Source organism: Oreochromis niloticus, linkage group LG5 (assembly GCF_001858045.2).
Source record: "Oreochromis niloticus isolate F11D_XX linkage group LG5, O_niloticus_UMD_NMBU, whole genome shotgun sequence".
Taxonomy (NCBI): Eukaryota; Metazoa; Chordata; class Actinopteri; order Cichliformes; family Cichlidae; genus Oreochromis; species Oreochromis niloticus.
Window position 1 is genome coordinate 30,567,388 of NC_031970.2, and position 23,330 is coordinate 30,590,717.

General features: G+C 41.8%; 1 protein-coding gene across 2 annotated transcripts in view; it reads right to left on the reverse strand.

The window, feature by feature from the left end:
- cdh4 (cadherin 4, type 1, R-cadherin (retinal)) overlaps positions 1-23,330 on the reverse strand; it is a 207,712-nt gene that overhangs the window by 26,644 nt on the left and 157,738 nt on the right. For both annotated transcript variants that reach the window (XM_013269909.2, XM_005450214.3), the window contains exons 6-8: positions 18,221-18,376; positions 12,048-12,192; positions 496-668 (exon numbers count right to left, since the gene is read on the reverse strand). In XM_013269909.2, the coding sequence (XP_013125363.1) occupies positions 496-668; positions 12,048-12,192; positions 18,221-18,376 (474 nt within the window). The remainder of the gene's footprint in view (positions 1-495; positions 669-12,047; positions 12,193-18,220; positions 18,377-23,330) is intronic.

Sequence of the window (23,330 nt, forward strand, 5' to 3'; positions counted from 1 at the left end):
GATGGTTGCCTTTCTTATTGCGCTATTTTTTAATGTGCTGCAATGTGCTGGAGGAAGCACACACAGTCGGTGCCCTTGTAATATAATGGCTGCCTGCCACAACAAAGTGGAGGGCAAAAGGACATCCGCACAGAGCACTGTGTACACACTCCGATGATAAACTTTACATTACATGCACCCCAGTGGGCACCTCGTGTGCTCGCGAATGCTGAATCTTTATTACGCTGCTGTAATAAGTAGTGATAGTCTAGTTTCGAGCCCCATCACTGTTCTGGGACTGTTTCTGATGCACACTCAGAAAATTAGGTAGGAAAACAGTTAAAGTAACAACATTTATTCTTTAGTATCATATAAGAATGTGACTCTAAACACAGACTAATGGACGCATAACGTAACTGAACCTTCATAATTGTTTTATTGCGTGGGCACAAATGAGATGCAGAGTGAAACACTGATGTAAGTAACGGGAGCACAGAACACACAGCGTACACTGACCTCTCTGTCCAGGCCGGCTGCCACCGTAACTATGTCTCCAGTCTCACTGTTGATGGTGAACATGTTGGGGATGGGGCTGTGGGGGCTCTGGGAGAGGATGCGGTAGCGCACCATGCCGTTCGCTGTGGTGGAGTCGTCCGAGTCTGTGGCGGTAACCTGCATCACAGACGAGCCTGCGGAGAGAAAGATTCAAAACTGTAGCGGATATACACGGATATGCTGGCTTGACTAGAAGAGGTCAGGCTGGGGAAAAAAGAAAAAGTAAGCAGGCATACATTCAAATAAAATTTTAAAAAAGGGCTTTTCAAGTGTCTTTGTTTGTTAAAGATTTTTTCTGAAGCATCAAAGAGAAGGAAGTCGGGCGTGTGAAGACTCAGAAGACACAAAAACTTGAAACAAGTCAATCAAGACTTTCCAAATTGCTGTGGCGTGCCGTTCTTTGGCAAACATCTTTTAGAGTCAGAGCTATTACAGAGCAGAGCACAAAAACACAAAAACACAAACAAAACCTGTTAAATAAGCTCCCATTTTAAAGCTGCGCTGTTTGGTGGTCTATATATTTCAAACTAGCAGGGCAAAGTTTCCACCTCTGTAGAGTCCATTTAGTAATGAGCACCGGGTCTTCTGCTACTTCCACCATCCATTATTTCAGCCTTCGGCAGCGCTGTCGCTGCCCTTAATGCTCCAATACACTCTCCCTATTTGTCTTAGAATCACAGATAAACACTGCCATTTAAGCCAGACAGCACAGAGGTAGAGAGGCAGAGGGAGTGCTCACGAGGATGTGTGCAGGAAGGGTGTGTATGTGCCCACAGTTCCTTCCAGGCACATGTGCGTGTTTGTGTCCTCTCAGCATGTTTCAGGGTGAGAGGCCCTGTGTCCCTGCATCTTCCCCGAGCAGAATTATTGATTTGCACGAGTTTGTCAGCTGGGCTCACAAATGTGACCAGGCAATTAGGAGCACTTGGTGCTGGAAAGAGGAGAGATCACCTCGCCTCCCTCTCAGGGTTCTGTGAAAATGTCACTTTCCATCAGGCAGCCATTTACAGGCTGCTGCTGCTGCTGTTGCTGCTGCCGCTGAGAGAGAGAAAAAAAAGACTGTCAGCTTGCAGGAGGAGGAAAGCAGAGAGAAGAGATGGCTGAAACACAAACATGCTTAAATGAGAAGAGCGTGTAAGTAGTGGAAAACAAAGCGAGGAGGACAAGGACAAAGGAGCCGAAGCGTTAAAAGAAATGAAGGAAGAGTGGTGATGCGTTTGGCGTGATGCACACGGCCTAATTTATTAACTTAATATTCATTTTGATTCTTTTAAAAACATGCCACTGCTTTCATGTGAGGGGGATCAAAAAATAACTTAGCGACTAATCTTACCTCAGTGGGTTTGGTGGTGGGTGGTCGGTGCCATGCTGAGCAGGCAGTTAATCACAAATGTTCAATTGTCATATCAAAAGTGAATCAAACTGGTCACGTGTCACGTATGTTCTAAAGCAGAAGTAGAAACACCAAGCTTGACTTCGACTCTTTCCAAAGCATAAATTTAAATGTTTCAGCTGAAGCTGGGAAGCCGCCGGATCGGTGGCAGATTCAGCAGTCCCCTGTGGGTCTGAGCCGTTACAGGTGTCTCCATTCCTGTAATTGGGTATAGATGGGCACCATCATTCCTGTGACACCGTGCATGGACGGGATAATTGTAGCCTCGATTTCTATTTCAAACTTCATTAATTTTCAAAGCAGGATTTGTCACGTCGAACAGCAAGGAAAAGAAGAGAGGCCGCGGAAAGACAGGAAAGAGAAAACAATGAGCGATATTCCACCGAGGGGCATCGGTATATAATCAGCCTCTGAAGCTTTCCACACAAGAACAGGACCAGAGGAATCACATGTTCACACATGAAGCTTTCATTCAGTCATATGATGATTGCTTGCTTTCAGAACCAAAAAAGGAAAGGCTATGGCTGAAAGGGTTAAACTCTGAGCCTGCTTAATTCCGATTTAATTTGAACACTAATACCAAATCCTAATTGCCTTCCCGCTAAAATCGCTGGACCTGAAAATTTGGTAGCAGGCGGGTATGTTGTTGGCCATTCCGATCACGTGACCAGAGATCACCGGTGAGGTCTATCTGCTGCCTAAACATTAATCAGTCGGAGTCAACAGCCGCCTTCCAATTAGAGAGAAGACGGAGTTAAAAAAAAGAAAAGAAAAAGGGAAAAGGAGGATGGAGATGGACAGAAATAGCAGGACTGGCGAGGTGCACACAAAGACAGGCAGGAAAGGTGGAAACTGCAGGGCATAAAGCGAAATAAAAGAGGAGTGCAGTGGTGAGAGAGTTTGTAAAGACCACTAAAAGAAAAAAATAAAGGGGAAGTCAGGGAGCGAGAGGGCAGGGGATGGACGATACAAGAGGATAATAATTCTAATCAGTGGAGGGAAGATAGAGGTTTCGTTTCAGCAGCAAAGAGTGGCTGCTGTACAGTAGAGTACAGCAGGCAGAGAGCCAGAAGGAGAAATAGAGGTTGAGAGGTAAGGAAGGTAAGAGAGAAGCCTTAAGCCTGGTGAATCTTGGCGGGAGTGATGAGGAGGGCTGGGAGTTTTCACACAAGAGCCTCTAATGGTGTCCGCTACACTTTGAGGAGACGGGGAATACAGTCCAACCATTTGAACCATTCAAAAATATTTTCTTTGTCACAGCACATCAGCCATGTCTGCTGATCTATTCCTGTCGACTTTCATCCAGGACCACAGAGGCAGAAGCCTGTGCTCATGTGAAGGACAGACAGCAAAGGCTGCTCATTATGCAGGCGAGCAAGAGAATAGCTAAGTGGAGGGAAGTTATTTCAGGCGTCCAGGGATCCAGCTGCAAAAACAGTCAGATTCATTCTCTGAATGCACACTGGTGAGATGTCAGTAAGAGTGCTTTCAAAGCTTGGATAGCTCCAAAAGTATCCTGGCTGAATCGTGTGTACTAATAACGGCTGCATTAGCTGGCTCTCAAGAGGAGCACCACACTGATTTTACACATGGAGATCAGTTAACCTGTCATTGTGAGAACTACTTAACCCACAAAAACAGCTGCATATTTTTTACCCTCAACCAGAGCAAGATGATGTCATCTGGGTTTATATAAACTGGTACTCTGAGAAGGCTGGGTGTTTAAAACACAGGTAGGTAAAAGTGGGAGCTGTGGGATCCTGTTCCATCCCACTCTGCTGTTTAAGGTTTGGTTTTTCTTGTTTTTAGGTGCTCATTATTATTTTCTATTTGTTTACACCTGCCATCTCATTCTGTCACCACACGTTTCCTGCTGGTGCTGTCACCTCCGCTGTTAGTCCCTCCTGTGTCACTCTCCTCTCACACTCTACCAGAGCTTTAAGAAATTATGTCTTGTCATCATCTCCCTCACCATCAGGGATCTTTAAATGCTGCACAAGGAATCAGGGAGCTAGACTGCGAGCCAAGACTGCAAAAGAAAGCGAGGACACTACTTTTGTGGAAATCTTACATCAATGCCACACACCTCCACATAAGGCCAGAGACTGTATTTATATATTGCTTTAACTTTTTTCTTACTTTGTAGTGTTGCGTACAAGGATACACAGATCACAGCTCACAGCTATTGTGTGACAAATCTTACACAGGCACAGTTTATCCCTACGTAACAACAATGCAGTTAGGAAGTTGAAAGAATTTATTACTTATCCAAACATTAATTATGTTACTACTAATAATAAGTCAAAGTTATTCAACTTAATATCTAATGAGTAAAGAATTTTGCATTTTGTAGAGAGCTCTGTGGTTACTTGTACCAGTAACTGGTCCAGGTGACAGGTGTGCAGCATGGCATTAATAAGCGATGTCATTTAAGATCAGCAGTATGGAAACAAGAATTTCTCATCTGGCAGCGTTATCGCTTCTCTTTGCATCTCCTTCTTGCACCTCTCTCTCATCCTTGCGGGGATTAGCTAAAATGCGAGAAAGAGATGCAAGTGAGTAAAGAGAGGAGATGTGTTAGCGTACTGAAAAGGGCCCTTTACGTTCCCCTCGCTCGGTGCCAGTCGTCTCAGTACCTTTGTGTCAAGTGTTTCAGCCTTGTGTTCTCCAGGAGGTAATTTGACCTAGTTTTGTAGTGTTTTTTTGACTCTGCCTTTTCCCATTGTGTGCGTCTGTGCGTGTGTTTTTGCATACCTTCCTGCCAGATATCTGGACTGATTTGTATGTACTGAGCCTCTGCTTCAAGTTAAAATGTTTTGATTCGATCGGGCTTGTGTTACAGTTCTCCTTTTGGCACGAGTGTAAGAGAGCCAGCACTTTCTCAGCTTGATCCATTCTGGTTAAAGGTCAAGTGGTCTTTGACAAATCGTTATAAGAGCTGCTGCTCACACGTCATTAATCTTTACAAACTGCAATACATTTCATTACAAGTCAAAATAAACAAAGCCGTAATTTAAAAACAGAAAGCACCTCTTGTGACTCTGAAGGCTTTTTATTCACTGCAAACACACATAAGAGAGGGTTTATGGGTAACAGATTGCAGATGCATGCACGCCCTGAATGTCAGAGTGCTGTGCGGTCGATTAAATTACAGCTGAGATTTTGACTTGAAAGAGAAACGACAAACATTATGTTTAAGAATCTGCTTAAGGCTCAGGAGCATCACACTATTTGAAGCCAGCGGCCATCCCACCTGGTTGGAAAACATAACATATCAGAGAAGCAGCCGAAAGCTGACGGCTGCAATATTACAAAAGAACACCACGGAAATTTGAGGTTTTAGGAGAATGTTTATTAGTCTGGCTGAGAGGCTGAAACATGTTTCTTGTGTTCAAGTACAAAATGATTTTACAAGAAAATTATTTTACCCATAGCTAGTTTCTGAAGTTCAAATTGAATCTTTACTACACATTCCTTCCCTGTAAGAACAAACTGGTAAAACAAATAAAACGCTATGTGACACAAACGGTCCTGTTTTTTAAGGCGGAAGTGCTAACTGCAGGACCTCTGTGTCAATAAAAATTCACGTGACCCCGAATACATCGGGGTCACGTGATCAACCACTGTAACCACCGCCTGTGGCCAGTAGGGACCACAGTGTGATACACACCCCAAAATTCACTGAAACACCACTGAGCCCCAGCACTTCTATTTACCTCCATCACCACATCTCCCTGCTCCTATGCCAGTTCCTAATCATCCCCCACCCAGATACACAGATTTAAGAGGCAAGTTCTCTTAAATCTCATTGGGGGGGGATCCAGCCCCCCCATCCCCTCCCTCACGGAAGGGTAAATTGACTGTGAGAGAAGGCACTCTGCTGCTGGTTTTTGATCTTCCACTCTCATTTCAGTAGTCCTTTTTGAGAAACAGGGTCCATAAAAGGGAACAACTTGCTGTCAGAGTCAGGGAGAAGGGGGAGGGAAGCAGAAGGACAGAACATCACAGGGCAGATGTTCTGAGTACGCCGCAGCCTCAGAACACAAGAGCTTTCTGAAGAAGTCACGCCATCATGACAAATCTTTATCTGAGCCCACTTAACACAACGTAAGGACTGTCTCATGCTGCAGAGATTTTCTGGAGTGTAAGGCCATTCTAGTGTCCTTTTTTGATGACACTGGCGTTTGATATGTATTTTGTTGCTTTTTCAATATGCATGTCAGCCTGAGCTTATAGGCATTTAGCCACAGGTGGCGTGCAGGGGATTTCTTTTATTGTATTCTGCATGAGGAGTAGCAGGTTCACCAAGCGTTACTCGATGCCTTCATATTCAGATTCAGCTCTATTCATTCCTTGATGACATAAGCTGAATATGGAGCACTGCATGAGTAGACTTGATTACCTGCAAAAAATTAATTCCATTACTCACAGGTTTGTTGGGGCTGAGCAAGGTCCTGGTGACAGAAAGTGTCAATTGTGTGGATTTCAGAGCTGATCCTGCCTGGTTGTGTGATCAGATCTCTACCTAACAGTAACATCTGGTGATGGCGATAAGGATGGTTCCCTGTAGGACTTCCTCTTTGACGGCTTTCGCACAGTGCTAGCTATGAGGGTGTGTTGTAATGCTTCAGAGAGCCTCTGATATCTGCGTCTGTCGATGCTGAAAGTGATACACCCGGCGCTTGATGCATTTAGGTGAATTTTTTGCATTTTAGGGGTGGCGTTAAAAAACCTAACATTTGAACTGCCTCATACATTTTCTATTATGCATACTGAAGACGAAAGGCACACTTATAGGCGTGAAAACACAATTCTAGACAGTTTAGCCTAAGCAGTTTAAAGAATTACCCTTAAAACCCAACTGTTATGAGGCCAAAGCATTGAAAGACTCAGCTGTGGAGACATCTGTCATCATGGTGATACAAAGTAACTCTCCTTCAGAGCATCAATATGAGAGAAAATATGCCTGCAGGTTCTTAAATTACTGACAAAATTCACCTTGACTCTGGACACAAAGTCGAGTGTGCTGTCAAGTTTTAACCCTGTAATGCCAAGAGTATCATATTTGATACATAAGTTACCGACCTCTACATCATCAGTGTACAACATTTTTAACCATAACCACCTTATATCTTTTTAATTTGTTTAAGATAAGCCAATTTTCTGGCATTTATTTCATGGTTCAGGCTTTTTAGTCTTAACCTGTCACATAAAAACTTACATCATTTCTTTTTGGTGTGGCAATATTGTTTTGAAATATGAGCATAACTTTTTTGCACTTGTGGAAAAATGTGTTGGAATTCTTTTAATGCTTTTTAAATGTGCTGTGTGCACTGGGAGACTGAGATCGAGGCACACTGAGAGATACTGTATACAGCAGCACTGCTGCCCAGAGCAGCACCTGTCAGCTGCTGTGCTGTGACAGGCTTCACCCCACCTGTTGCCAGCATGGAAAGATAGTGTGTCACTCACGGTCTTTCTAATCAGCAGAATAATCCACGACACACGCAAACACGGGTTGCACAGCAAAGGTCTGCGCTCAGCAGCGAACTGGTGGCTTTTTTTGTTAATCACTGAAAATGTCAGTTTATGTAAAAGTGCTCCTCCTCATGATATAATCCACCGGCAAGCAAGAAGAAGTGCCACAAATAATGAAGACAGGTCAAACAGGTGGGACGAGGTGAGAAAACAAAAAAGGGAAAAATCCAGTGCAAATACACTATTGCTAAACTCACAGCACCTTCTATTTGTATTTGAGATTTAAGTTCTTTTGTCAAATGTATGTATTTTAATTTGTTGCCTTAGATTTAGTGATTTAAAGTATTAGTGATTCCAATGGATACAAAAAAAAATCCCCAAAAGATCTGAGTCAAACTCAGGATACATATTTCAAAATCACTTGACTGCACATTCAACTGTCTGCCAGGTTCGCTAATTAGAAATAGTGGGTATAAAAACTAACTTCAGCAAAGCTCTGCAGCACTTAACTGGAATCCTAGACTGGATCTATTAATAGGCTGTAAAAGATTTAACTGGCTGAGGATGTATTAAACGCTTAAATGGGCCAGAAAAGTATAAAAGTATGTCTCGAACCTCTGCTGAAGATAAATCGCAGTCGTCGTTGTTTTCTTCGACTAAACAGGCAATTAGACCAACACGCGGTCTATTTTTCTAATTAAAATTCATCAAATTTCAGACGAATGACTGTACAAAAGAAAACAAAAAGGGGCCGTGCTCCTCCACGTGAAATATGACTGTTTTTTAAACCAAAAACACACAGCCCATCTTGACACCTAACAGTGTGTGCTCCGCAAACAAGTGTTACTTGGCAGTGATTGCTTAATGAAGGGCAGAGCAATTATATTGTACAGAGTGTAACGTTTTTGTTGTTAATTGGTATCACAGATTTCGCCCGGCTTAATCCAATATTGAATTCAAACACTTTTTGTCATTACATTCTTTCATTTGAAACTACACAGAGAGTATCAGAGTGAAAAACAAAGAAAGTAGCTTTTGGAATGTCTGGTTACCCTCGCTAATTAGGAGCTCTGTATATAGACCCACGCTCCACTGAGGAGTAACCAGCGTTCACGTGCACACACACACACACATACACACGTGGTCCAACACATACACATGCGCAACATGCGTTCCTATATTGTTTACAAATCCCCCTGAGATTAAACTTGCAGCAGAACAATATCTGAACGCTGTGAAGACAAACACGGGTCCTCAGGGTCTGATTGTTAGAACAGGAGTTCTTCCAGTCGAGACATTGTACATTCTGCTCTTGTCTCTGGCTTCGCACTGACCGCAACTCTGTTCCCTGATTCTGAGAGAAGCTCTACATCTCTCCATGCTCTGCAGAATCTGATAATGATGCATCCAGCCAAGATGCTGTAACACAAATATCTCGCCAACGTGCCCTTGTCTAAACCAACGGGAAAAAGCCAAGAGTCGCGGTGAAACATTGATCTTATAAGCTAATGTAAAAAGGGCCCATAAACAATGAATATTTTTTTGCAAGTCTCAGTAATAATTAATGTAAATATGGCTACTGCACAGCTTCCAATGAACTGTTACATTAGTTATCTTGAGAAGAGCACAGTATGATGACAAAAAGGGCCGTGGAGTCGTGATTTTCCATGCAGTGATTGAGATTGCTGTATTAAGTGGGTATTAAGTAATTACAAACTTATGTTCGCACGTATTTCATAGCTTTCAATATGACTCAGACCATTAGACAGAAGGACAAAATGCACAAAGTGCCCCTATACCACCTATACTCCCCACCCCCCCAGTCACCAAGTCAAACAATAATAATTTGGGAAGCTGCCCCATCCTTTGACAGATTAGGGTTATCAGTTATACAGTTATTAGCGCTACAGGTAGTTTTTGTGTTTGTTATACTGTGTCTAAAGGCCTGAAGGCAGCTTTTTCAGATCAGCACATTAACTAGATTAGCTCAGTGAAATAAAGCTGTTGACTTAAAACTAAGCTCCTAACTACTTAACCAGAGATAAGTCAAGTTCCCAGACTCTCCTCCTAAAAACAGACTGTATGTATAACACATCAGTATTAGGGGTGCACAGTTATGATATGTTGGTATGCAAGGAAAAGATGCTAGCAGCTGGTGATGTGAGATCTGAGCATAGCTTGAATGCTCCGAATGACAGGAACAGTAAACAGTGGATGGAAACCACTGACGTGGTTGCAGGTAAAGGAGGGCTTTAAGCAGCTGGTTAAAAAACTCGACCTGAAATCCAACATCTCAAGCAAAAAATACTTCATGTCCACCTTTCAGTTTTATTATGTGACAATTTTATTGTGCTGACACGTTACAACGTGAAGTTACTTTAGTTATTGTTATTGTTCACGTGTTAAGCAGTATAGTTTTGCTTAAATTTTCCAGGGAATGCACAACCTTGGCTATTTTTGTGCTTGCATTTGACTTATGCTGCGTCATTGCTATTGCACTATAATGCTGCTGATGGTACTTTGCAGTAATGCACTCATACTGTGTATTAGGTAGTCTGTCATCAAAGCTGCAGTCTTGAAATGCTCAGTATTTCACAAATATCATTACTGTGAATTTTTGAGAAATATGATGATATCATTTTGAGGTTATATCGCCCACCTCTACCATCCAGGCACTGTTAGCGCTGCAGTGCTCTAGCTAAACTTGGATTGCTTCCTGGAAGTGCAGGTCTGACCATTTGTGACATCGACTGGATCCTCTCCAGTGTGTCAAGCAATGACTCCGGAAATTGTATTTCATCTTTAGGAAAAGGATGAAGCTGGAGGGAGCCGCATCATATAAGCAGGGTAGGTGAATTCTGAAGGTGAAGACTTTGAAGGTGATGGCAGGAAAATTTAAATCTTGTTTTCTTTTTTTGTAACAGAAACATTTTGCACTCACACCTTGTACTGTTGAAGCAGACAAATAAAACCTTTTCTTTTTTCCATTTTTTTTAATAACAACTGTGAGTGTAATAACAAGTAAGTCTAACTGCAGAGCCGAGTACGCTACTCTTTTCATGTTTTCTAACGTTGAGCTGTTCGTATTATTGGGGAGATGTTAGTTGACACTGATTTGATTCTTAAAATCTCTAAGGAGTATTTTCTTATGATTTCTAAACAGATTTAGCAGCATGATGATGACATATATTTCTTGTAAGTCACTGAACTCAAAACTATGTATATCAATGTCACATTATATCTGTGTATTCTGGGCTCTGGGGAGGCCAATCCATGTTGTGTGTTTTTCTATCCAGGTATGCTTTTACTGCATTGGCAGTGTGTTTGAGATGATTTCCATGATGAAAATTGAAGCTATTGCCAATCAAATGCTTTCCAGATGGCATTGCACAGTTGCTCAAAATATGACTGTACTTCTGTGTTCATAAATCCATCATTTTGGAGATCTCCAGCACCACTGACTGAAATGCAGCTCTAAGCCACGACAGACCTCCGCTGTGTTTCATTGTAGGCTGTACACACTTGCTGTTGTGCCTCCCTCTGACCTCTTTTGAACATGTTGGCGAGTTGAACCTCATCATCACTCCATAAGGCCTGTTGATTTTCAGTCCAGTTCTTGTATAATTTGGCAAACCTCACCCTTCTTTAAGAATGGCATCACCCTTCCACTGAGACTATTTTTTGATGATTCAGTCAACAGTAGATGGATTAACTGAAGGGCCATTTGCATCTCTCAGGCTGTGTTAGGCAGCGGTCCTCAACCCTCGGGCCATGGACCAGTACCGGCCCGTGAGTCGTTTGGTACCGGGCTGCGAGAGTTGAGGCTTGGGTGTGAAATTTTTGGTTTTCAGGGTTTTTATAGTTAACTCGGTTTCCCTGGGTCTTTTCCCGTTGTAATGAATAAATCTTCTTTTTTTTGGTACCGGTACTAGTTTTATTTTGTTGTATTTATCCGTGACACCTTAAAGGCTGGTCTGTAAAAATATTGTCGGACATAAACCACTCCGTGGTGCAAAAAAGGTTGGAGACCGCTGGTGTAAGGTGTGTTTTTAGGACCTGACCTTCAGATACTGTTCATCTGACAGTTTTTAGGCCTGACGCCTCTTCGTTTGTTCTCCACTTGCCCAGTTTCCTCAAATCATTTACAGACACACTCCATTACCAATTCAGATTATCCCAAGTTATTCGCTATTACCTCTTTGGGAAATACTTTGCAAAACTAATATTTCATGTTAAACTGTGCTGTCTTTGGCATACCTAAATCTATCTTTTCATATATTTAACTAAAGAAAATGGGACAAATAAAGCTAAAATGCCTGAAGGTAACAATTTAAAATTGGTTCTTTGCTGAGTTGCCTGATATGTGTATAGACAGCACAGGTTCATTCCTTGAGTTAGGTGCCTTTTTATGCTAGAAAAATGTATATGTCAGTGTAAAATGGCCTAATAAACAAAGAAACAAACAAACAAAAAAATCCAGTGCAAATGGTCAGGTACAAGGACTGTCTAAAGAACTAATGCTTAAAAAATGAGTTGCTCAAGACTGCAGACAACTTTTTGTACATTATGGCTGAATAATGTACATTTTCACATTAGACTGTATTAGATTTGTGATCTCATCACAAGTAGAAAAAATTGGTACCTGGTTTGGATCCTTCTGCCACAGAGCCGTTATACACCTGGTTTTGAAACTCGGGTCTGTTGTCATTCATGTCGATCACATAGATGTACAGGTCGATCGGATTCTCCACCTGGTTCCCGTTCATGTCCACTGCATGTGCACGCAGCTATAAAAAGGCCCAGGCAAAAGAAAAAAATGATATCATTAGCATTCAGTACAGCATTTGAGGTTGAATGAATATTCCATATATAGCTCAACTAAGTCTGATAACGAGGCATCGGATTGATTCATATGACACTCTGCAAAGATTCTGCAGAAAGGAAAAACCTCAGTACCAACAGCTTCCTCGACTTTGTTAATTGGCATCTTCATTTAATCTGCAAATATTCTGTTTCGTGTCTGCCAACAGGGCATGAGTATCCTGTTGGTACCTTGGCACGGACCACAACAGCACAGACAGGGGCAAAGCAGTGAAATGTTCCAAACACACAAACAACACCTATTTTGTTGTTAGCACAGCCAGAGGCCTGAAAAATATCAGAGAGGTGTTGCTGCTCAAGCTGTGGTTTCTTTTTGTTCAGGGAGAATGTTTGTCTCAGTTTGTTTTGACAAAGCCATCCATTTGGATGGATGTCTCCGTCTGATGAGCTGTTCCTTGACAATTCACAGTGTGAGAAGAGAGAGAGAGAGAGAGGAGAGAGGGAAAGAAAGAAGGGGCGGGAAAAAAACGGCGAATGAGATGGGACGGAGAAGAGAAGAGTGAATGAGTCCTGTGGAAGCAAATGAGAGATGAAAATACAAAGAGGCAGTGTGGAGGTGTGGGGGCTTGAACAGGCAAGACTGACAAAAGCAATCATCATCTGCAGTGGGATGTCTTAATCTCCACCACTGCTCTTACACACCCTCTTCTCCCCACCAATCCCCTCTAATGATATCTAATATAACGCAAAGCTTTGTAATAGCCCTGGAACCAAACTGGCGCTGTTCACCATGACTTACATTACTCTCATTCAATTGCATACACATTCGTATCCTCTGCAGAAATGTTATTCAATCACAGCTTGGCTTGTTAAATGGAGAAGGGCTCTCATTCTGGCTAAAACCGACATGCTGGCAGCAAAATATTTTGTCTGCACACAGTCGAGGAGGGTCTTCCTGTCAGCCTATTTACAGGAAACCGTGATGCATTGTGGGGCGACGTGAAAGATTGAATGGCGGCACCTGCCTTTGCCAAAACACCACCAATCATGTCGGCTTTTGTGCCTGTCTGTCAAGGATTCATCGAACCCTAGCCGAACTGCTTGAGCATTCACACATGCGTCCAAACACCAATTCAGACACATGTTTACACACATTAACACGGACGCCGACGAGCAGAAAGATTACACACTGGGGAGGCGTGCACAGCCAATCAAAAGAGCCCTCTTTAGCCACTTAATGATCCTCAAGATGCTAGTTTTCCATTGGCTGAAGCACAGCAAACAAACATGGAGAGGAGACCCAACAAACAAACAAGCCCAATCTGTTTTCTCAGCTGTGAACACTGCACAGTGTGGAAGTGTGACTGTGATATGTGTGACTGCGATATGTGTGGCTGCCTCAACTGCACGGGTGTGTATGTGCGACCGCTGTGTATTTTTGTCTTTGTGTCACACTGTGTTTTCGTTTGTGTGTGTTCTGTACTTTCTGCTTGCGGATTTGTGCGTGTGTATATTCCTGCACATTTTCTTTTATTTCTATATGTGTCAGCGTTTATATATTCACATTTCTGCGTGTGTCTTCCTGCGTATGTTCTCGGGAGTCTGTTTATGTGTCTCTGCGTTTGTGTGCTCAGCGGCGGGGTTGGAAATGTGATCAGAGGGCCCGGAGGAGTGTGCCTTGTGCAAACTGCAAATGTATGTGTGGAAAGCGACATCAGTATTCTGCAGCGTGAGCTTTAGGATGACTGGACCAACCACAGAGGAGAAATACAGTTTGTACTTTGCACCATTGGCTCCCTTAGCCAATGTATAGCTATACTAGCATGGTGCTTCAAGTGGAGTGTTTATTTTTTCTGCTAAGATTCTGAGGCCAAGGTTACCTTGTAGCTTTAAGAATCGTGTTTCCAGCAGCCTGTCACAAAATCACATAATTTGTTCTATTTAGTTCCTACACTATATGTACTGTATGTACAATATATGTATGTATACATGAGTAAATAAACTGTATGTGCTCACTCCTTGTTGTAGTGTGGCTGAGAACAGTGCTACAATTTAGCTAGCAACAGGCTGCCATGATCAAGACTCATGTAGTGATTAATGACTTCTGGCCAATGCTCATGTTGAGAGTTAATTAGTAATTAACTTGCAACACTAATGCCTCAGTCCAAAGTATGAGGCGTGAGCGTTGCAAGAAAAAACTTAGATCTTCATCTCATAACATGTAAAATTAATATTGTGAAGCGCTATTCTTATCTCGCCAAAAGAAATAACCAGTAGGCTGTTCAGAGGTGATTTATTTTCAAGTCATCTAAACCAAATCCATTGCATTAGCTTAAAATTAAGAAGCGCTCACTTAATTAGGCACGGAATATTAAGCTCATGAGTTATCCTTTACAGATGTGTCATACATAAACTCACATGAACATGAAGACCAAGATATTGTTGAAATTTTTTCCGTCTCACGTGTCTAAGATGAGGCTGTTATCACCGTTAGAATTATTCAGTTTGGAGTTGGTCAGCTTGCTGCATGAGTGGAGCTTACAGGAAGCAGGGCACAGAGCGGCTACCCAATTGCCGTATATTTAGTGACAATTACCTGTGCTAGTTCCATATTGTTGCTATGCCCATGTTGGTAAAGTCTACACAGCGACTCTGTACTAGGGCTGGGCCATATCATACCATTCACGGTAATACCGGTATAATGTTAGGCAATGATAAGAAAATGAAATATCGCGATAAATTATGGGTAAAACGCGCATGCGTAGTGCCTTTGTTTTCATACGCACATGGCGGAAAAAGCATGGCGGCGACGCAGAATGAGAAGGGCGAAAGCAGATCGTTGAATGAAACGGATGAACCAGAATTGGTTTGTAAAAATGGTGCAACTTCAGTGGTGTGGAACTGGTTTAGCTTTCGTCCGTCAGATACACACCAAAGCACAATTTTTGGTAGAGCATGCAAGCGGGCCGTCGTTATTACCGTGTTTTTCGGAAAATAAGGCACACTTAAAATCAATTCTTTGATTTTCTGAAAATCAACAGTGCCCCTTATAATGCCGTGTGCCATATGTATGAATTCTGGTTGTGCTTACTGAACTCGAATTGATTTTATGTGGTACACGGAGCTCAAAAGTCTGTCAAAAAATGTTTTAGTACGACTTTCCTAAGCTACAAAGCCGCACTGCTTGATGGAGCATTACGGATATCGTAGTCAGGAGCGTCGCGGAGTGATACGAACTGTGCTTCAACATAATATTACCGTATTGTGTGTGTATAACCTCTTTTTAACTTTTGTGGATATTATACATGGTTCTACTCAGGATATGTTGGCCAATTTCCACTGGAAATGCCTTTTGGTTAAACTGTCAGCAAGGAATTTGCATTTGCACTGTTAAATTTTTATATAGCTTTAATGCACATAAAAAACAGCTGCTTGTTTAAGTGAAAATACATTGATGGTTTTTTTTTGCACTAATAAAGTTGAGGAGTTGTAAAGTATTTTGTCTCGTGTCAATCAATCGTCAGTTATATCGTTATTGCAAATTTTCAAATATATATTGTGATAAATATCTTTGACCATATTGCCCTGCCCTGCTCTGTACTAGGGAGCCGGCAAAGAGTGTTTAATGTACACGTAGTTAGATAAGCATGTACACTATTTGAATTATACCTCACTCACAGTAACTCACATTTATAACTTATGATTTCAGTTGTAGTTTAGCTTAGACTTACTTTTTGGAGGCCATGGGTTTCCTGATTTGTGTTGTGTTTAAGATAACCTAGCTTAGAAGATAAAGTCTAATGACTCTGAATATCTTTTGATTTTTTAAAGTCGAGTTCCAGCAGTTGGTCAAAGTTTAAACATATTTACTGAGACATCTTAACATGCTTTAGAAAGAATGGCATAAAAATGTGTCCAGCTCTTTGATTTAACTCCAAATGCTTGCGAAACTAATTACATTACCATTAGTGTCTATTTTTAAAGCCATTTAGTACATGTTAACATCATGGCGTAACAACATAAACATGTTAGTATTGCCATTTCAAGCCTCACAGAGCTGTTACTGTAGCTGAATGCAATATCAATATAAATACAGTAATAAGCATAATGGTTCCAGAAAATTGCTTGTATTTGAGGCCAGTCGAAAAAATACTGTATACCAGCTGTCCATGACCGGATCTTTTAGATTATAACCCTTCCTGTATGCTTAAGTGCATGCATTCATGCAACAAAAGATGGAAAAAGAAAGAAGGCGCATTTGGGTTTTTTTTTTTCTTGCAATTCTCCTTGTGCCCTGCTTCCTCACAGTAGCTCTGTCTTACAAAACTGAAGCTCAGGCTAACACCCACTCTCCTCACCTCACAGATCACTTCCCCCTGGTGCTAGTCTGTCAAAAACAGCAGCCTTGTCTCTCTTTTCTCTTGAACCCAAAACTAACAAGCAAAGTTTGGCCTATGAGGGCACACAGTAGTGCTGGGAACTTCCTATCAAGTTAAAAGGAGGAAAGTCATGGACTAAATTTCCCGTGGGTTGATCACTAGCTACATTCTCCTGCACTAAATCATACATCACATCACAAGCAGCATGGGTCCACGGTGTCTAAATAGGAGGTTCATTCAACTTGAAGTGCTCTCAACCATACATGCTGTTTTCACTACAGGCTGTGTCAAATAAGAACTGTTTACTGAGCGGCTGTCCTTTCCCAGGGACCAATAACCTGCCTGCTTTATTGATCCCAATTTGCTGGTTGAGAGTACGAGCAGGTATGGAGAGACAACAATGACATACACAGTCACCAGTGACCGGAGTCTGAATGCAGCAAGTGAGGGAACAAGAGGATCATCTGCATGAGAAAAGCAAGACAAACTAATCAAGAAGACAATCACATAGAGCTTTGGGTAATTTATCAATGCATATACAGTCTGTGTGCGTGCCTGTGTGTATACATTCAAAGTTTGTACTGTTGGCATAATGCTGAGTGTGTGCAATGAAGGCACCCCCTCCCCTCTTTCCTGCAAAGACAGGAGCATGCTTTTGAATTAGCTCTATCGGCGGCTCAGCCATCCATCACGCTGACAGGCGCGCAGGAGTTGTGACTCTGACACCAGCGCTCACCTCAAGTGGAGGTGTTAGTCTTTGCTGAGATAAATTGAAACCTGTAATGTGGGTATATGAACCAATGGCCTAGCATTAGCACAAGCCTCATGTGGCCCTGCATATTTAATTCACACATACGCAAAGCTGTTTAACCCGAGGTTCCAGAGAGACCAGTCCTCCGGTTTTCTCTGTGTGCATTTGTGTGTGTGTGTGTGTGTGTGTGTGTGTGGTGGGGAATCACTAGGCCACATGTAGGCTAACTATACAGCTGTCAGCCTGCCCCAATGAGCAGCACAGCTGCTCAGAGTGCATGAGGTAAGTTTGCAACAATGTGTGGGATTGAAGTGCAAAAAGGAAAAGTGGGACACGAGCAGAAAGTAAGAGAGGTGGAAAAGAAGACCTGAGCCCACTAACGGTACATCAGCTATCAATCAGCATGCCATACACAGAAACACACATATACCAGCCCATACACACATATGCCAAGCTTGTTAGCTCTGATGGCACAAACGTGCACAACAGTTTACCTGCACATCACTTTGCATTTGTGTGTTCAAATCCTCCTACTCTGCACTGCTTAAACCCAAATCCATATGGCAGTTTCCGCGGCAGTGGGTTTTGTCAAACCATTCTTCATTTCATAGCTGACTTCGGCATCAATTAACGCCTGGAGCGGCTGATGTGAAGGTACTGTACATCAGAGCAGTGATTGCTCTGAATGCACCCTGACTTGTCATTTAGTTTTGGCAGACAACATTACTTGTTAAAATGAAAGGTAGATGGGGAAGAGATGGGCCCCGGCACATTTCCTCAGGGATAATTGGGAGATAATGAGACAGACATAACTGGAGCTAGAGAGAAAACAAAAACAGGCGAGTAGAGACGTTTCTTTCTTACATGGAAGGAGGCTCTTTCCTCTCTGTCCAGAGGTTGGGTGACAAACATGTTGCCGCTGATGGGATCTATGTTGTAGATACCACTCGGGGGCTGATCAGCGCCTGCTCCGGTGATGCTGTAGCGGATGCCGACATCCTTATCCTGATCCGAGCGGATCTGAGGACAGAGCCAGAGAAACAAGTTGAACAGAGAGGAAAATCTTCTTTTTTAGTCCTTTCAAGCTTTGCCTGCAATTGCAACAAAAAGTACAAAATGTTCAGAGCAGAACAGTATGTGACATAAATTGTCAAAAGCACACTATGACCTTAAACTAAAAGTTTGTGAGAAAACTAACAGTATGTGGAATGTTTGATAGATACGTTGATGATAACATTTTCACAGAAAGCTCTCTTTTGTGTTCACTCTTTGAACCTACAGCCCAGAGGTGAAAATGGAAGATTGAACAATGTGCACTGAGGGGAAATAGATGTACTGCCAGCAGATTTTTGTCCGATCTTTGATTTTCTTTACTTTTATGGCAGATTTTCACAAAACCTTGAAAAAAAAATCAACATGACTTCATGTCTAACAATGACAGTATTTCTGATGGAGACTTTCCTGGACTGTGTAAAACTGATTAATGACTTCATTTTAAATTTCTTCTCATTTCAACTTTTACACATTTAGTCACAGGCAAAGAAAAAGGAGGTAGTATAACACCACTTCCTGTGAGATAGTATCTCTAGCACTGAAAAGCCACACCACTGGTAATCCATTTTTCTCTGAGTTTGAATTTTGCTTTTTATTAGCTGTTTTAGGTTAAACAAAACAAAAAAACATAGACTTTTTTTCTCCACTTTTTCACATATCAACACTGGAAATCCCGAGAACTGACCACCGCCCCCAGAGGCCAAGCCATCAAAAGATTCCTGATGGGTCCCCAGACTCCGCCATACTGAACTGCAGCTGGTAATGGTAGATTGCTGCAAGCGATCTCCCAGGAAGCAGAACAAGGTCTACCATTGCCAGCAGCAAACCAAGACTGTGGATTTTCTGTGCATCTGCAGGACAAGTCTCACAGATAAATGATGAATGACCTCGAAAACCAGATCAACAGCAATCCAGCCAGCTTGGGCCTGGACTACCTAACTTTCAAAATAAAATATTTATAACTCTGTAATCATACTACACCTTTCTCTCTTGTTGTATGTTTGCAGTTACAACTTCTAGTAGTATAGACAGGCTTGGCTGTCTGTGGACAAATACTGATTACAGATACTAACCCTAAAGTACAGTTAAATACTACTTATATAGATAATTCATACTTTTTATTTGAAAAGGACAATTCTATCAGGGATGGACATTTGCTATCTCACATTAACAAAAGATGTTAAAAAACAGCCCACTTGGTTTTCACTTGATTACTGGTGTGTCTCTGTAGTGTAGAATCTTCCACATTTACTAAACAAGCAACAGATCCCTGCAGGAGATCCGAACCCCTCAGAGCGACCTGTCAGGAACTACATCTGGTGTAAAAACCTGTTAAATCCAACACATTGTGCTACCTGCTGTGGTGAGTAAGGGAGCAGGAGGAAGAAGCTTGTTTCCATTTAACTACTGCACATCACAACAAAAATCAGCTAGTAATCATAAAGAATTACCACTGACGTTTATGAAATTACATCCTTTCCAGCCAATTTCTCTGTATTTTTTAAAATAACTTTATGGGAGTAAAGTGGTTAAACTAAATAAGAAATCACAACAAAAAACCCCAAACCGTTATTAATGTGAAACATAGCAAAATGATGTTTTTCGGGGTTTTGTTTTGTTTTTTGTTTTTTTAAAGATTTTTGTATGTTTGCGGTTGTTGTCATGTTGTACAATAACTTTCAGGTAACTGGATGCTTGCTTGGTAGTACTGGGTGAGAGATAAGAGGCTAAACATCTTGATTGTCTCAAATCGGTGCAAACGACTGATTACAATAGTCAATAACTAGCACACCTTGACTTTTTACAGGGATTTTACAGGGATTATGGGTAGGCTTAAGTTAAGTGGCCACACTGCTGATTATAGGTTGCAAAGCTACAACTGACAAAACTGATTAAAAGTGTTTAACAATTAATTAATTAACCATTTTATTCATTAAATTCCTGAAAGTATTATAAATGGCCCAATAATTTGTTCATTTAATTTAATATATTATATATGATTGTGATAAGTTTGCATATGCAAGTTTTATTGTAGAGAAACAGAGAAAAACAGAAAATCATTAACTGTAGTGAAAAAAACTGCAACGCTTTATTCAAATAATATATATTAAAAGAGTAAAACAGAGAAAAAGTACAAATACTTCCAAAAATGTCAGCAATGCAAGAGAGTGCAGTGCGTACGCGGACGTGTTTAAGATGATGCAGGCTTTGAGTGACCATAGTGAGACTTTAGTGAGTGTAGAAGGAAGAGGGTTTATGGGAGGTGCGGAGTGAGAGAATCAATCAATAATCGGGATAGCTGCCAATTAAATTCGGTGCTGGTGTTTTAGCTCTGCAGCGGTAATCAAATAATCTTTCCTCTGACTTCAAACTCACGTTCTAAACACAACGCCGGGTTTCCGGGGTTTTTTTTCTCCCTTATTGGGACTGAACCATCACTATGGTTACAAGTCAGAGGGAATAATGGAGAAATGAAGAAAAGGGAAGGCTTGACTCTTTTTTCTCTCTATCTTTCTCTTCCCCCTCCTATGCAATTTTCCTGGTCTGTGGGGCTGCAGATCATGCATGAAAATGAAATTACTTCATCCGTTCAGTGGTGACGGTGGCTGCTGCATAAAACATTTCTCTGTTTGAACATGATACCCTCTCTCTTAATTTCGAACGTGGTGCTCCCACACCCACGGTGCAGCGCTCCTCTGTAGCTTTCACAATTTTCATTTCCTGAGCTCGCTTCACACAGGATCCATTTGTGGATGCTGCAGGTTCAGGTGTAATGTACAATATTGTAAAAATTCTATCAATCTGTGCACTTAGGCGGTTCCATTTGGCATTTAATCACTGGAGCACGAAGATACTGTAGGACTAATTGCATTTATTATTCACAACACCCACTATCTGCCAATCAAAGCAGGATGAAATTATGGCATAAACAATAACATAATTTGATCATTCACCCTCATCATCAGTGTCATTTGTTTGGATAACAGACAGATAATGCGGCGCAGATCAGACGCATTATGCATTTCAGTAATGAGAACGTGCCTGTGAAATCCTCTGTCTTATCTGTGAAGGAGACAAACACGTTAAGGACTCTGTGCTCAAAACCAGAAGAAATACACACACTCGCAAACAACAAACATCTGCTCAAGCTGCAGGGACAGCCAGAAAGAAGAAGAAGAGGAAAAAGAAAAATTTACCACCCCGAATCGGCTTTTTTCTCTTTTTTTTTTGCATAGACATTTCCTGGGTGGATAAGAAGCAGCTTGTAGTCATGTATGTGAGTTTAGTGAAGTGTTTGACAGGTAAGAGATTCTCTCTGTGTGCACCAATGCGTGGATCAAAAGGACCAGCTCAGTTCAATAATTCACAAGGCCGTCATAAGGGAATCATGAAATTTTCACCTGCCACGGGTCTGTGAGTCTGCATGCGGACTTGTGCACGTTTACTTGCCGACAGTGTGTGTTTGCGAGCAATCTGTTTCTTCGGCGGAACTTCAAAGCTCAGAGAGTGCAGTTGGCAATTCAGTATAATAGCCCCAAGAGGAGACAAAGGAACTCTTACACATCATGCGGCCTTTTGCTCTTACGCCTTCTTAAAATTCCACATCAAGGCCACATGAGACCAGATGTCATATTTGTTGGTGTCTCTTAATGAAGAGTCTTTATATCAATAAATTGAATAAATGAAGAAGCGCGGCTTCTCGGAGCCCCGGGAATCCCATGAGTGACAACTGCTCAATTGAGCCATTTGAATAGCATGCTAATGATGAAAGCAGGGATTTCTGTCCTCCTCTTGCTTTCTCGCTCAGTGTCTATCTATCCCCATCTTTAATTCTCCTTGTTATTTCAGTTCCTCCTAGCAGATAGAATGGCTACTAATCACACTTAAAATAGCAGGGAGAGGCAGATGCAAGGGACTTAACTGGCTGTCTGTCTCAGTCAGATCAGACCAGACATCAGATAAGTGACCTATTTGTAGCTCTTTGAGAGTGATTTCCTTGATTACTGACAACTGCTAGGATCCTGTGAGACAAGCTATCAGCGTGAGAAGAAAGATGGAGAGGGATGGAGGCAGAGAGACACAGAGAGCGAAAGCAATGGGAGTTGGAGAAAATTAGATGAAGAATTAGCGTTCTGCTTAAACTCCTTGGGGTGACACAAGGCACGCAAACACATAGAAGAAAAGAAACGGAAAGGAATACATTTCCATTTATTTAGCATAGCGGCTGGCTGCCTAATTAGCGCACTGTGAAGTTTCAGTCTGTCCAAATCTCCTTTAATTGATCCAACCCTGTATGATCGCCCTATCTGCATAAGTAGTTTGATGCCGACATAAACAGGGACTAATTTGGTGTTTATTTGATGGCACTCTGTGTTTCATCTATTTACTCCGAGTCTAACTTATTTCTAGCAATGCTGCAAAATGAACACAGCCGGATTTTGCTGTACAAGGGACAAGCACGCGTGCAGCTATTCTTCTCTTTCCCAGGAAACAACTATCCTTTAACCAGGAAGTCATTAGGACAGTGTGCTGCAGGCACCCATGGGATCATTAAGGGTTATGTGTGCCATGGGCTAATGTCACACAATAATGGGAATCTGTGGTTTACACGCTTTGATGGCCTCTTTTATGTCTCATCCATGCTTTCAGGCCTGTGTTGTAATCCTTTGGTTTCACACATTCCAGGCTCGCTCTATATTTTATTGCTCTGGGCTCAGTCACCTCGCTTTGCCTTCTGGGCACATTAAAGGGCCCCCCACAGGTTAGGGAGGCTTAAAAAACACTCTCCTATTAATATACTATTATTAAGAGGACAATGGTGCGTGCTGTTTGCCACTAATGATCACTTTTTTAATTGAGCAAATGCTTGTCCAAAAAGCATACCCTGTACTCGTGCTAATGTCCCACACATACAGTGAAC